Genomic DNA, 15,901 nt, shown 5'->3' with positions numbered 1-15,901 from the left:
TTGAAGCTTTTCGACAGTAGTTGCGTGGACTTTCAATGGAGGGACAGAAAGCTTTTAGATTTCATCAAAAATATCATTTGTAGATTAAATGAAAGATGAATTTTCATTTTTGGGTGAACTAGGCCTATACCTTTAAGTTCACTTACTGAACTGAATTAAAACATACTGAACAACAGTATATTAAATGTTTTTATTGACAATTCATTTCACCATATTAATGAAATGTTAATGGTCACAATGTTGACTCAAAGTTTGCAACAAGAGACCTATTAATTATCCTAACTTTTGACTGGTGGTGCATGTGGAACTCGCATTAAGCTACCGAAAACAAAACCATTAGGAACTAGGCAACATTACAAGGTGCAGTTTCACTGAGAGGCGCTCATCTCACTCTTGTATAATACTGCAAGTGATACAATGACTTGCAATGTTTGTCACACATAGCTAAATAACCCAATTGTCATGGACCAAAAATGCATTTAGCCTAAATAAAAGAAAAGAATGCAAACAACACACTGTCATGCCCAATAAGAACTAGTTAGAGTCAGTAAAGTTTCTCAATTCATCTGTCACTGGCAGATTGGATTCTGTTGGATCCTGGGTTCAAAACACATGCCAGGGCATTACCAATACACAATAACCTGTCTATCACATGACGCTCTTTAACAATAAGAACACTCTTTCCTATAATGAACAAACAGCCAGAAAGCAAACAATCTTGCATGCTGGTGGACGCTGTGTTCTAGTCTGTAAAGAGAAATAGGCTAGTGTTATTTACACACATACAAGCACAAGCACAAGTTGTGAATTAGATCTTTGAGCCACAAGCCCTATTCAGATTTTTCACACACTAGTATCACTGAGGCAAAGTGCTACAGCAATACAGTAATAAGTTCATAATATACTGTGTAGGCTGACCCTTTGTAATGACTAACTTTCACACAATTCATCAAAATCAGATGCCATTTGACGATTAAAACACAATTTCTCCCACAGTTTCAACACAAAACAATTTGTTATTGTTGTTTTTTTCAGTGAGAGCAAAGTTTGTACACATTTATGTGGAAACTGCTCATCATATGAATGATCTAACCGGTTAGCCTTCCTTGACACAGCAAGCTACGGTTTACCTTTAAAAGCCCCTTTCACACAGAGATTCCGGAAAAAACACAGATCTGTCCCGGGATCGTTTGATTTTAATGATCTGCACTTTCGATCTCGAGAAACCACGCTCAAGCATTTTTTTCCGGAGTTGGTCGTACACTAACGCATCGCATACCATTCCACAAAGTTGGCGAACGATCTCAGCTTCAGCGTGGAGACTGAGTAGGGAGCTCTCTGGTCTTCTAGTTTGCAGACATTTTTTCGTTCTTTCTTTGTTGATGACGAACACAAACTTTCTTCTAAGAGCAACAAAATACCCCTTACGGCATTGGTCCTGGCTTTTGTTCACACAGGGCACGTTCTGGGACTGATCCCGGCAATGTTAGGTCCCCATCCCGGCATCGATCCCGGCATCAATCCCGGGATGTATTTGCGTTCACACTGAGCGCTAGCAATTTTACGGCAATTTCCCGGGATCAACGCGCTGTATGAAAGGGGCTTTATTATTCTGCAAATAAGTTTAGGCCTTGTTTAGACTGTCTGCAAGGATTTCCCCACTCTGATTTTCACTGCTTGTGGGATCATTCCCTTTTCCAAAACAGGCTGTATTACACATGCTTCTTCTCTTGCATCATGCATTTGTGCATTAGATAGGCTAGTATGAAAAAGGGAACAAACATATGTTGCACAACCAATTGACACATTCAAAGCAAGTAGAGAAGCATTCAGATAGGGTAAATGGAATATGTTTGTGAGGACACAAGAAGTTTTGGGTGTCCTCAAGCTCAGTACAAGAGACAGAGAGGGCCGGGAACAGATTAAGTCTGGCCAATAGCATTTGGCCTCCAAGAATAAGGAGAAGGGCAGAACTGTGTCCCTTATGGGCTGGAGGTCAAACAGGGAAGTCAGGCAACATAACGGGTTTGACAAGCAGAATCACAGACGCTGCACAATTTGCCCAGTGTTACAGTGTTTGCATGCGTACTGTCATTTGTGCAATGTGTGTAACACAAGTTCATGTGAAATTTAACCACAACAGCAAAGGTATCTTCAGTACCATTTAAAAATAAAAAACAAAATGTCATTATCATTGTTATTTGAACTCTTTATCCCATGGCCAAATCAATACGGTGGTTAATTAGGGAAAAAAATAATAATAAAAATACAAAATCAAAATTTGTATGGAATATTGCAGTATTTATAATCTGTGCACATCTTTTTTTTTATTCATGTGCCTTAATCTTTAATCAAAATAACGTCACCTATCATTTGCAATCATCATCTGAAGAACAACCTGTCACTCACATGAGATCACAGCAAGAGCAAGCCACAACCATACAATCATTTCCAGATGGATAAAATCAAGCCTTGCCCTAATATATTTATTTTTTTGTTCGAGAAGCTGTTGCACTTGGATACAGTATATGTCACAATAGGAAAGAAAAGACTATCACAACTTCCTAGCTTTCATGAACACTTTGAATGCCTTTAGGTCCACTTTTTTATGAGCTTCCCTTGCTGACTTGTTCACTCCCTCGTTCACTCGGATGTCCGTCATCGCTTATGTTGCACGAGTGCCCACTACTGGCAGAACCCTTGCAATATGTTTTAATGGAACAACCTAAACCCTTGATCGATTGTAATCTGCTATGGGAGTTGCTATTGTGACGTCAAAATCATGTTGCATTGTGGGATCTGCCTGAAGTGTATAGACTAGTTTACTCCCTTAATCAAAATCAAGGGATTGAGGGTCTGTCCAAATGAACTTCCCTTGCCCACTTCCTAAATAAAAGCCCAGTAGTTGACTAAATGAGAGGCTACCCAGCCAGCAACATAGTATCGGCCCAGATCCGGGCCACATCTGGTATACGTGATTCAACGGCAAAGCATTCCAGATGTGAACCAGATGTGATTCAGCAGCTATTTTATGTATGGATGTGATTACGCCATCACGTGGTCCTTATTACACTTTAACACATTTTAATAAGGCCACAAAAATATATTCATGGTGGTGATTTTTGCTCAAGTTCTGTTAAAAAAAGGTGTAATTGGTGTCCCAATACAGTCTTTTGCAGCCATTCAAGTAATTTAGAAACAACATTTACATTACACAACACTAACATTCACTTACTGTACAACTGGCTAAGGTAAAAAGAAAAGTTATTTAAAGAAAGGTAGGTTAACCTACTTTAAAATTACTTATTAATTACTTCAATAAAAGATAAAATAGCCTAACTCGTTTCGTATGCTTGTTGATAAATAACTACAATTGAGTCATACTCATGTTTACTATACATGTTGTACAGTCTATGTTCCCGGAAACCATAGTAAACCTAAACTGGGTCCGATGGTTTCCTAGGTTACGAATCATTTTAGAAAACGGGCAACCTAGAGCAACCTAGACCGGTTCAACTGATTCCTCAAACAGATCCGATTCAAAAGAATGATTCGCTCACGAATAGGACAACACACACCAACCAAAGTGATGTAAAACAAACAGGGCCTAACGTTAATACAAAACACTCAACACACAAACACTGAACATACAATATAATCAATTTCTAACCGCAGAGATAGGAAACCGTAGTAAGAATTGTTCAATATGAAATATGAACCTTACCTTTCGCGTGACAATCAGCGCAAAACTTGTTTTCCTCTGACGCGAGAAGAGATGTGAGAACAGCCTGATAGCGGTCAATGTCTTTGACTGATTTACCCGTCATCTTCAGATATCAGTATCTCACTGTGTATCGACCAGCTCTGTGATAACGTTAGTCCAAAGCCGCTGAGAAGATGTTCAGATGTTTGTCCGTTAACGTTAATGGAACACCGGGAAGCGGATCGCTGACAGGCTGCCGCAGATGAAGAGAGAGAAAACACTACAGTACAGTTAACGTTACTGCTGGCTTCCGCTAATCTTACCAGGAAGAGGAAAAAGCTGTGAACCACGGATCATATAAAAACACCATATTCCCCTCTGTACATTGGCTGGTCCTTGACACCCAACTTTCCACCCGCAGTATCAGAGACACGACGAGCACGTTCACGCGCAAACAGTTAACGTTACTCTTCAGTATTAACAGTTACTCATCTCATGAGTCACCGCTCTGCCTCTGATGTGTCTGCTGGTGGTCGACAGACGTGCTTTTTAAAATATTCACTATCTAAAAGATATAGACTACATCCAGCATCAGAGGGACAATTGCGGTCGTGATATCCGCTGTTCAGAGATGTGAATTACAACCCCTTTGTGTAATTTCTAGAAAATGTGAAATTGCGCCCCACTGCGGGGAAAGCAACACTGCGCACATCCCATTGATCAACATCCATTCATGTTTTGAGAACTGTATCTTTGTAACTATAAGGTTTTGAGTCAAAACTACAATTATGCAAAGATGTGATTCCCCTAACAGTGGTTTAATTTTGGTTTTAAAAAGTTGGAAATATCAAATTAGTTTAGTAAGTTTCAGCCTAGCTGTGAGCACTAAAGCCACACGATGGGCTACAAGAATGGACACAAGGTAGGCCTATGGCAAGCCGTTTTAGCTTAAATTGTACCCAGCCTTACTCATCGTAATTGCATTTTTACTGGTAAGAATTCAATTAGAGAGCTTTAAAATTCAATTCTTACTAGTAGCAATTACAATTAGAGAGCTCTTTAATGCAATTATTACTAGTAAAAACTGATTTAGAGAGCTCTTTAATGCAATTCTTACTAGTAGGAATTCTATTAGAGAGCTCTACAATTCAATTCTTACTAGTAGCAATTACAATTAGAGAGCTCTCTAATTCAATTCTTACTAGTGAAAATACAATTGCAGAGCTCTCTAATTCAATTCTTACTAGTAACAATTCCAATTAGAGAGCTCTACAAATTAATTTTTACTAGTCATATGTCTCCATTGACTTCCATTCATTTTTAATTACAGAGCTCTCTAATTTAATTCTTACTAGTAACAATTACAATTAGAGAGCTCTACAATTGAATTATTACTAGTCAAGTCAAGTCAAGTCATCCTCATTTATATAGCGCTTTTAACAATGTAGATTGTTTCAAAGCAGCTTTACAGAGATAAACATATAATTTAAGGTAACAGAGATTGGTTTGGTTTTATAGTGGCTCTTGAAAAATGTTTTTTCCAGCTAAAGTTAGTTTTGATTGATTCATTTCCGTCTAAATGATCATTTGTTATTAAATTAGGGGCCGCTAAGACGACACCGTTCTCTCTAAACAGACTTTAAACGTGAACCTGTGATAGACGCTGATGGCGTTCACATGCGCATTAAGAATTGATTCTATAGTTATGTGCGTTTGAATATATGTGCGCAGGTTTGTAATTAAACTAGTTAGAATTAAATTAGAGAGCTCTCTAATCCAATTATGACTAGTAACAATTAAAATTAGAGAGCTCTCGAATTGAATTAAAGAGCTCTGCAATTGCATTCTTACTAGTACGAATTGAATTAGAGAGCTCTCTAATTCAGTTGTTAGTAGTAAGAATGCAATTGCAGAGCTCTCTAATTCAATTACAGAGCTCTACAATTATACATATCTTTAATTCGTTTTTTTACTAGTAAGAATTGAATTCGAGAGCTCTCTAATTGTAATTGTTTACTAGTAACAATTCAATTGTAGAGCTCTCTAATTGTTATTCTTACTAGTAACATTCAATTAGAGAGCTCTGTAATTAAAAATGAATGGAAGTCAATGGAGACATATGACTAGTAAAAATTCATTTGTAGAGCTCTCTAATTGGAATTGTTACTAGTAAGAATTGAATTAGAGAGCTCTGCAATTGTAATTCTAGCGAGTAATCATTTAATTAGAGAGCTCTCTAACTGTATTTTTTAAGAATTGCATTAAAGAGCTCTCTAAATCAGTTTTTACTAGTAATAATTGCATTAAAGAGCTCTCTAATTGTAATTGCTACTAGTAAGAATTGAATTATAAAGCTCTCTAATTGAATTCTTACTAGTAAAAATGCAATTACGAAGAGTAAGGCTGGGTACAATTTAAGCTAAAACGGCTTGCCATATAGGCCTGGCCTATATTCTAGCTAAAAGATTAATTGTGTTCTCAGTCAGGATGCGGAGAATTTTTCATACCAAGGAAAGTTTCCACATGGCAGTTACAATTGTTGGCCAAAACGTATGTCTATCACAGAACGCTGCGGTGGCGAGGTGTTTTGTATGTTTTTTTGTTTTTTTTACATCATGAAGGGTTTGTTGTTTAAATATTGTTTTACTGTTAAGATTCTGTTGAAACTGATTATTTAATGGCTGATTCCACCATCACAAGTCATGCCATATCATTTTTGTTAATTGAACTGAATCTGAATAGGCTTTTATACAATTCATATTATTATAAATTAATACTAGGCCTATTATAAATGTTGTTTTTATTTAATATATATATATAGAGAGAGAGAGAGAGAGAGAGAGAGAGAGAGAGAGAGAGAGAGAGAGAGAGAGAGAGAGAGCTATAGGCCTATATAACAAAAAATAATAAAATGACAAAAACACAACACAATTAAAACTTAAACTAAAATGAAAACTAAAAAAAAAAATTCAAATAAAAACGAATTAAAAACATTAATAGCCTAAATATAGTAGTGTATTAATAATACTACTATTGTCAGAAGCATGTGTTTGGACTGTAATGAGTAAATTTGACTTTAAGGTGCCCATTCAGAAATGTATTTATAAAAATAAATTAATAAAATAAAGTGTTTTTGGACACTTTCTGGTCACTTTAGACTTTGTGGAACATGTCCGTAGTTGATGAACTATACGGTTAATGGTGACCTCTACACCAGTGTGAACTTAAGGAGATCTTCACACATCCTTTAAAAATTATCCTGAGGCCATTTAGCTAAATGTCATTACAAAAATGCCCAAGAAAAGTTGCTGGTGTTGTACATTTTGGGGTTACATTCCAAACCTATAATCCAGACATGAGTGTTTGTTTATTATGCCTCAAAAACAAACATTCCTGCGTCCAGAAGCTCCACAGACCGTCCGCTAAATCAACATCATGATGTCCAGCGTACATATTCAACAATCTACAGTACTGAGGTATTCAGTAATGGGGGCGTGAGAAAGCTAGCTCTGAGCTCTGTTGTCTGCAGGTTCAACCATCATTAGTCTCCGCCTCCTGCGCGGGCGATGGCTTCTCAGGTCTGTCCGGTCCGCAGTGTGTTCTCTGAGTTCTCAGGGGCTGGCTGTAGGCTGGGTTACACCTCTCTCAATCCTCCCCTCAGGTCCCTGCCACTGTGTTTTTCTTCCCTGTCCTGGGCAGCGCACACACTCACATACACACACCTTTCTTTTCCCTGGATCCACCATCCTGGGCTGAGAAGCCAGGAGAGAGGGTGGCAAGGTTTGGAGAAACCATTGGGACGATAGTGACTCTTCACCATGGCTAGATTCTTCATGATCTTCAGAAGCTTGGTCTTGTTGCAGGCGCTCTGCTTGGCCTTATCGCAAGTGGTGAGTTTGCCTGCGCTTATCTACTTCTTCTTGATGCTGGATGATCTTGGTTTTGCTGTCAAGTATGAGATCATGTATTTTGGAGAACATCTTAAGGATTGAGATATGATTCACTGTGGATGGGACTGGATATTTATTCATTTAGATCAAATTCATACAATAGTTGACTAGTTTGGTAGGTGACCTGTTTACACTTACAGGAAACTTTAGATCCTCAAAGGTGCAAAATTGTAGACGTTTGAGTTTTATTTGATTTTTTGTAATCTTCTAAAAGTTGACCTAAGTGGCTTTATACAGCATGCAGGCCTGGTATTGAGCAATATACTATCATCAGCAGTGTTCTCTTTTGATTCTGAAAGCTTAAACAATTCAGTTTTAGTAACTGAAATGAGTAAATGGAGACCTGCTGAATAAAATATGAAGCAGAAAATGAACATCAGACGAATAAACAGAGAGGAGAAGGTAGAAACGGAGAGATTACAAAGAGCCCATTGAAAATACACTGAAGCTGCTATTCAAACAGACAGAACCTGAAACTGCTTTCAGCAGAGTAACACATACTTGTTACATTTTGATGAACCACCTCAGAGAAAAATGCATCCATGAAGCTCATATGCATAAAACCCAATGGACCCAAAGAATGTGCACTTTTTTAGAGTCCACCATCTTATAAACTCATGAATTGAAAAACAGATCTATCGTTGATGCTGAATGGGGGAGGGTCTGAGTAAACATTCCCAGCATCTCTTTTCCCACCCCGGATGCTCTGATCATCTAGCCAAGGCCTTTCATTTGCAGTGTTAACTAAACTAAAAGTCATTTTCAGTAAGCTGGACTAAAGCTGGAAGAAAAATAATCTGTGAACATACGCTTAAAAAACGTAATAAATTAAAGATAAACAACTATTTAAAAAATACAAACTAATAAAAATGCCAAAAGTACATGCTAAAACATTTGAAAACAAATTAAAAATATTAATAAATACTTGTCTGAGGTCACAATTAAAGAGCAATATAGGATTTATTTGTTTGTTTATTATCCAAAATTAGATTTGCATACAAGAGAGATTCGACTAATTTCGTAAATTAGGGGTTTCATTTTTTAATTGTTAACTCAACATTTTATAATAAATTGCTAGGTTTGTGTTGAAGTTAAATATAGAACGCTGTTTATATTAAAGCGACTGGCAGTGCACATCAATGTAAAGGCTTCAGTATTGATGAAACTGAAAACTCTGTGTTTAATTTTAGACCGGTCCACCTGGACCCCAGGGCCCTCCTGGTCTCCCTGGTCCCGCTGGAACGCCCGGTGCCGACGGCATTGATGTGAGTATTGGCTGCACCACAGGTCGAGCTGGTACAAAGACAGTCATTGTGCACCTTGTTTCATGGGCCCCAAGCTCATCTGCACTTCCAAAATCTTTCCATTAGAGGGCGCACAAAATAAAAATAATCACACAAAAGGGTTCTGTTAGAGGGCTGCTGCTTTCACATATTGAGAGAGAGAGAGAGAGAGAGAGAGAGAGAGAGAGAGAGAGAGAGAGAGAGAGAGAGAGAGAGAGAGAGCTAGTAGATTTTGGTTATTTGATACGGTTGTGGCGTAGACGGGTTCAGTATAAAGACACTCAGCAGGATATACAACATAGAAAAAACAGAAACAGGATCCCAGCGTTCTCCCATGAGCTTCTACAAATACTATAGGATATTTAGATTTTATAGTCATAAATAGTGATAGGGAATTATACAGAACTCTGACACCCACAATACTGTAAATCTGACCTTATAAAGAGGTCAGGATGGAGGAGGAGGAGCTTGTTTGTGGGTGGAGTTTTACGTACATTCATTTATTACATTTCTTTGACATTTTATATATGCCTATGCTAACATGCTAGCTTTTTCAAAGGCTGTTGAATATTTCAGATTAAGTTATGTTTACTAAGTTGATATCATTTATTGTACTCTGTTTGTTTGTTTTTGTTTTTTTGCAAAAAATCATTATTATTAATTTCCTGAAATTTTGCTATAGAAGAAACTGGATGATTGTTTTGTTTGTTAGTGATTTGTCCCTTACTTAATATTGTCACAGTCTCACACTACTGTTGTATTTCCCTTTCCCAGGGTGAGAAGGGTCCTCCTGGACCTCCCGGACAACTAGTAAGTGACTACCACAGTTGATCATAAAATTTGCATTTAATATATATACATAACCATTTAAAGGTAAAATAAAAAGCCTGTTTTATATTTTCATGTATATTAAAATGCCATTTATTCCTGTGATGGCAAAAGCTGCATTTTCAGCTTCATTACTCCAGTCTTCAATGATCCTTTCAGAAATCATTCTAATATGCTGATTTGCTGCTTAAGAAACATTTATTATTAGTATCAATGTTTAAAACAGTTGTGCTAATTAATATTTTTTGCATTTATTTGAAATAGAACAAAGTAAAAGTCATTTTTGATTAACTTAACTTAAAAAGTATTAATTTATTTATTTTTAAATGAAAATTCGAACTAATCCCAAACTTTTGAACGGTAGTGCAGGCTATATGAACAATATTTGATATATAATTTATTGGTAACACTTTATTTTACAGCGTCATTGCAACATTGCAACAAACATGTTACATGTAGTTACTATAGTAATAACTATAAATGATGCATAATTACATGCAACTAACCCTAAACCAAACCCATATCCTAACACCATAGTAAGTACATGCAGTTACTTAATATTACTCAGTACTTAAATGTACAATTACAGTGTAACAAAGACACCTTCAAATAAAGTGTAACCCATTTATCTAATAAAAATAAATGCATCTATTTTGCACCAAAGAACCGAGTGTTTGATAGTATTTTAACTTCTTCATGTGTGAATCACTTTACAGGGTCAGAAGGGAGAGGCAGGTGAACCTGGTCCTGATGGATCTCCAGGGGAGGATGGCATTGATGTGAGTCACACCTACAATTCAGGAATTACAGAGCTGTACTGTAAAAAGTTTGTAGTTTGGAGCTAAATCTTGTGTTCAATCAACACTTTTGGTTCATAATATGAATAATGACATTTGATATCCTGTTCTGATGAACGTTTATTCACACCTACACTCTGAAATGTTGTCGTGAGACTGAGAAAAGAGATGTTGGTCCTAATGAGCAAGACTTTCTCAGTCACATGCTAAGAAGCAAACATTCCTTATTGGATTTACCACTTAATCTGTTCCGGAATGCCAGTCCCTGGTTTTCCGCTCTGTGGAATGTTTGTAGTAAGATTTCTATGTATAAAAGTATCTTTAAAAAAAATTGTACTGAATGAGAATTTACGCATGGATCTTTACATATTAAATGTTCTGCTTAGGAATCCATTATTTATACAGCGCTTTATACAATACAGATTGTTTCAAAGCAGCTCTACAGTGATAAATAGGAAAATAATAATCAATGATGCAAACAGAATTCTGCCTTAAAGCCGCTCTAAAAAAGAGCTGTGTAAAGTTCATCAATTAATGAGTTTAATTCAGCTATAAAGCAGTGATGTCATCATCCTCAGCTGCTATTGCTGAATATTAAGTGTCCCAAATTAAATCACCTGCTTAACCCTTTGAATCATCGTAGAGATGTTTATGACTCAGTGAATGATTCTAAATAATTACTGTCTGATTATTATTCTGAAGGCTTGTTTTCCTCTGTTATCTCTCCAGGGTTTGATTGGTGCTAAGGGTGAGAGGGGTCCTCGTGGTAATCCTGGACCAAAGGTGAGGAATTTATCTTTTATTTTTCTTCATAGATGCAGCGTACACACAATCTACTCTATTCTAGTGGGCGATCAGTTGGCCAACCAACACACAATACAAACACACACAACATATCCTTAAATGTCGAAAATCTGATAATAGAGGACAATGACTAAAAAGAATAACATGAATAATGAATGTCATGTATGCATACTGAGGGTGTTATGAATAATACATCATCTTTTCTGTCGTTGTTAGTCTAAAGGTGTATAAAGCCTTCAACATGATGTTTTACTGATTTTCACAGGGTCAGCCAGGGCCGGGTGGTCAACCAGGGCGACCTGTAAGTATAAAATTATGTAAGGAATTTGTTGAACAAAAATAATGATGCGAGTCCGCCAATTGCAGTTTCTCAAACTATTCAACAGGACACTGTAGTACACAAAACAGTCAATTTTACGACCTGTTTTTTGATGATTGAGTTTTTCTATAGACGCAATGTGCTGTATTCAAATGCTAATAGACTACAAATCGAGCTCTGTTGCTAATATTTATGTATTTATTTGTTTTACCTTCAGGGACCCGGACTGCCTGGACTTCCTGTAAGTAAGCTAATTCATAAGCCATTTAACTTGCTTATCCTTATTATTCCAAGTGAAACTGAGTCAATCCCGCGGTTTCACAAACAAGGTTAAAAAGCCTAGTCCCAGACTAAAATACACGTTTGAGCTGTTTTAACTGAAAGCAACTTGCACTGACATATCTTTAAATATCAAGATGCACACCAGTAATGTTTTTTCTATCTTTCTAAGGAACGTTTATTAAAGCTATTTAAATGTCCTAATTAAATTAAGGCCTAATCCTGGCTTAACCTAAACCCTGTCTGTGGAACCAGGCCATAGTGAATAAAATGTAGGATGGGATCTTTGGAAGTTGGAGGGGTTGAAACCTAAAGATTTGTGATGTCAGCCAAAAAAAATCGCCATGAATGAGAAGATTACAAAAACGTTTTTTAGGCTACGAGAATAACATGCACCAATGAATCATGCCCTATGAATATGCTTATGCCAATTATACAGCAGCTTTGACTTTTAACCAGATGTTCAAAGTGATTCGTTTTTTCAACATTTTCTCACATGCGATTTCAGTGAGAATGATTTGTGCACTTTTACTGTTTGCTTGAAAACTATTTTGCATGCTCTAAAGGCTTCTGCAGTGCAAACCCTACAAAACCATAAGGGATCTTAGCCCGCAGAGGTTTCTTCTGTTCTTAGATCCGACAGCACACGCTTGTTATTTATTGGATTAATAAACAAGTGTCGAATTTCACTGTTCATAATCTCATTACAGGGAGCACCAGGTCCCATTGGACTTCCTGGACAAATTGGGCCTACTGGGCAAAAGGTGGGTCTCATTCGAATACATCTTCCTAATTTGTGTATGATAGTACACAACTCTTTCCCGGTTAAGAATGCTGTTCATACTTAACTTTTGTTACTGGCTAAGACAACTGTTTTCATTGTAGCATAAAAAGTTTTAGTGGTAAAACATCCCTCGGTAAACCCATTTAATTAAATGGATCATTGAACTGATACCTGCTCAACTCTCAACTCTCTCATCACAGGGAGTCTTGGGAAGTCCTGGACCTCCAGGATTACCCGGACCTTCTGGCAAGCCTGTAAGTCACAGTAATGTTTCATTTTCTTCACTTTGAAATGTAGTCTTCTCAAGTGAAACCACAAAATCTAATTCTGTGTATAAAGCTGTAGGGCTGATAATAAATCAGTGTCAGAACAGTGTAAAATGACATCTCATCCCACCCTGCATTTCTGGGCGTACGTTTTATTTCATTTTCTACTCTATTTCATTTCATTTCTTGAAGGCATCCGTTTGGGATCTGCTTCAGAACCTTTTCACTCCATGATAAATAAACTCTCCTAACATATTTATTTCTTCCAAGCCACCTGCATTTATATCCTCTTTCTCAATTTCTTTATGTCATTGTCATTTTCAGGGTCCACCAGGAAAGTTTTTGGGTTTAGAGGAGGGCAGCGCTGACTTTCAGGTAAGGTTGCGTCTGCATTATAGTCGTACTGCAAACCATGATGTGCCACAACTTTTCTGGCAGTCTGAATTTCAAATTATATTCTAATTCATTATTTCCATAGACATAAAAAACACAGTAATTACAGAGCTTTAAGCCTCACACAAAACCAGTCAGCTCCAAAATGAAAAATAGCATCACAACATTTGACTCAATGCACAAAAGTATTTGGAAAAAATGGAGGTTCAAGTTCATGAGGGAATAAATGAACAGCCAATCATATAATCACAAAAGGAAACAATGAGACTGTACATTACAATATATAAAAAATTGGCTACACCGTGATAGAAAAATAACTTCTTAATGCACTTTTGTTAGTCTTTTTGACTTGTTTTTCCAGTAAAAAATTCTCAAAATCTTCTTGATTTGTTTTCCAGTAAATATCTAAAAAGCCTTTAAATAATAAAATGAATTAAAGATAAATTTACAGTATTTATGAAGATGATAGGATGATAATATTTTTATATGTTTTTTTTAGATTTCATTTTTTTTCTGGAAAATTAGACAAAAACATTAATAAAGGTTTTTATGCATAAAGTAAAAAATAAAATATATAATACGTTTGTTAAAAAAACAAAAATCACACATATATATATATATATATATATATATATATATATATATATATAAATAAATGCTATTGTTGAGAATGTGGTTGCAGAGTTGATTGATATCATTTGTTGTCATTCGCTGTGCTTTATTTGGAGGTCCTTGGTTAAAAAAGCTTGAGAAACCCTACCCTAGATTTATGGTGTAAAAGTAAAGCTAATTTACTTATATATATTTGTTTGAAAACTATAAACAACAATTTGATATTCTTTTCACATTTCTGTCATCATGTCTTACATTGAAAGATCAATATGTATTGTATATAATCCTTCACTATTAATTTAATTTTTTGGCTTTCTTATTTTTGTCCTCTCAGAATCTGCCCTTCTCTGTGTTTAGTTTCTCTCAGAGTTTGTCCTGTTCTACGTTTCACACCCCTCATTGATCTCAGTGTTCATAGATTTTCCTAATGAGCTTCATTAAATGGGTGTCATCAAAGGCTTCTGCCCATTAGCACCTATCTGGATCCCGAATCCGAGCGGGTCCCAGGGCTGTGATCTGCAGCCAGCCTGCCAGGAGTCACGTGGAGACTGCTTCTCCTCCGGCCTAGAGCCCAGCTGGTGCCCTGCACTGTCTGGATCAATCCTTATCATCCATTTACTGCAATTAGAGGGCTGGTGATCTGAGATCTAGAAAAAATATCCAAGCCCTTGCTGCCCTTTTTCACTCAGCTGTAATGGTTTGAGTTAAACAGATCTGACAGTGATTGTTTAGCCTGTGTGATTTAGTGTTGTTCTTTTTTAATCCAATGTGTTCTAGTGTCCAACCAACTGTCCACCTGGGCCGAAGGGTCCTCAGGGCCTACATGGAGTCAAGGTTAGTATGTTAGAATTTGATATTTTGTGAATAAATACATGACTTAAGTGCATAGTTCACCGAAAAATGAAAATTCTGTCATACCGAATTTCTTTCTTCTGCTAAACACAAAAGAAGATATTTTGAAGAATATGGGTAATCAAACAGTTGAAGGGCCTATTGACTTCCATAGTACTGGGAAAAAAAATACTGTTGAACTCAATGGGGCCCCATCAACTGTTTGGTTACCGACATTCTTCAAAATATCTTTTGTGTTCAGCAGAAGAAAGAATTTCAGGAAAATGCATCAGAAATTTCTATTTTAGGTGAAATATCCCTTTAAGGGCATTGCAAGGGTCAAGCTGCAACCCCCATGACTATATTCACAAAATAGCACAGCCTTGAGTGCTTTATTGCTTTTATATTTAGCAAAACTAAAAATAATTCAGATTAAAATGTTATGTACATAATGAAATGAACTAAGTGCCACTCTTCTCCTAGGACTGCAAAAGTGTTTTGCATCATAACTTTACTATACTTGTGCATGGAATGATGTATTGACCCATCAGCATCTGGGACGGGAACTGGAACTTCGTTTACTAAGATATTTCACAAAGTGGTATAATTTAATGGCTGATCCTGACATTTTTTTCTTCAAAGGGACATAAAGGTCGAGTTGGCGTACTGGGAGATCCAGGAAGCATTGGAAAATTGGTATGTTTTTCCTTCTGATGATCAGCTGAATCCTTGTTATGTTAATAATAATAATAATAATAACAATAATAATAATAATAATAATAATATATTTCATATATAGTTATATAATAATTTACTTGTTTTAATATTTATATACTTAATAATTAAATGTTTCATTATATATATATATATATATATATATATATATATATATATATATTAATATTCATTTAGTAAATTAAATATAAATAATTAATATTATATATATATATATATATATATATATATATATATATATTTATATATATATATATATTTATATAAACATAATTCTGAAAGGGTAAATATATAAAAATTGAATAGTGACTTCTAAA

General features: G+C 36.0%; 2 protein-coding genes across 3 annotated transcripts in view; one reads left to right on the top strand and one right to left on the bottom strand.

Moving 5' to 3' along the window:
• Positions 1-4,358, bottom strand: part of smap2 (small ArfGAP2) — a 35,129-nt gene extending 30,771 nt beyond the window's left edge. The window contains exon 1 of one of the 2 annotated variants that reach the window (XR_013190428.1): positions 3,725-4,290. Coding sequence is in view for 1 of the 2 variants with exons in the window: in XM_077196111.1 (XP_077052226.1) it covers positions 3,725-3,827 (103 nt within the window). In the remaining variant the exon portion in view is untranslated. Of the gene's footprint in view, positions 1-3,724 lie in introns of both variants that reach the window. The other variant, XM_077196111.1, reaches the window with a different exon arrangement.
• Positions 4,359-7,299: 2,941 nt separating this feature from the next.
• col9a2 (procollagen, type IX, alpha 2) overlaps positions 7,300-15,901 on the top strand; it is a 23,936-nt gene continuing 15,334 nt past the window's right edge. The window contains exons 1-12 of the mRNA XM_077196079.1: positions 7,300-7,593; positions 8,844-8,918; positions 9,711-9,746; positions 10,481-10,543; positions 11,291-11,344; positions 11,631-11,666; positions 11,902-11,925; positions 12,674-12,727; positions 12,948-13,001; positions 13,338-13,388; positions 14,796-14,852; positions 15,492-15,545. Coding sequence (XP_077052194.1) covers positions 7,522-7,593; positions 8,844-8,918; positions 9,711-9,746; positions 10,481-10,543; positions 11,291-11,344; positions 11,631-11,666; positions 11,902-11,925; positions 12,674-12,727; positions 12,948-13,001; positions 13,338-13,388; positions 14,796-14,852; positions 15,492-15,545 — 630 coding nt within the window. The 5' untranslated portion in view covers positions 7,300-7,521. The remainder of the gene's footprint in view (positions 7,594-8,843; positions 8,919-9,710; positions 9,747-10,480; positions 10,544-11,290; positions 11,345-11,630; positions 11,667-11,901; positions 11,926-12,673; positions 12,728-12,947; positions 13,002-13,337; positions 13,389-14,795; positions 14,853-15,491; positions 15,546-15,901) is intronic.

This window comes from Siphateles boraxobius, unplaced genomic scaffold (genome assembly GCF_051911475.1).
Source record: "Siphateles boraxobius isolate OS27281-9 unplaced genomic scaffold, OSU_SipBor_1 35, whole genome shotgun sequence".
NCBI classification, from domain to species: domain Eukaryota; kingdom Metazoa; phylum Chordata; class Actinopteri; order Cypriniformes; family Leuciscidae; genus Siphateles; species Siphateles boraxobius.
The sequence above is the reverse complement of the archived record's forward strand: the minus strand, read 5'-3'. Positions and strand labels throughout refer to the sequence as shown.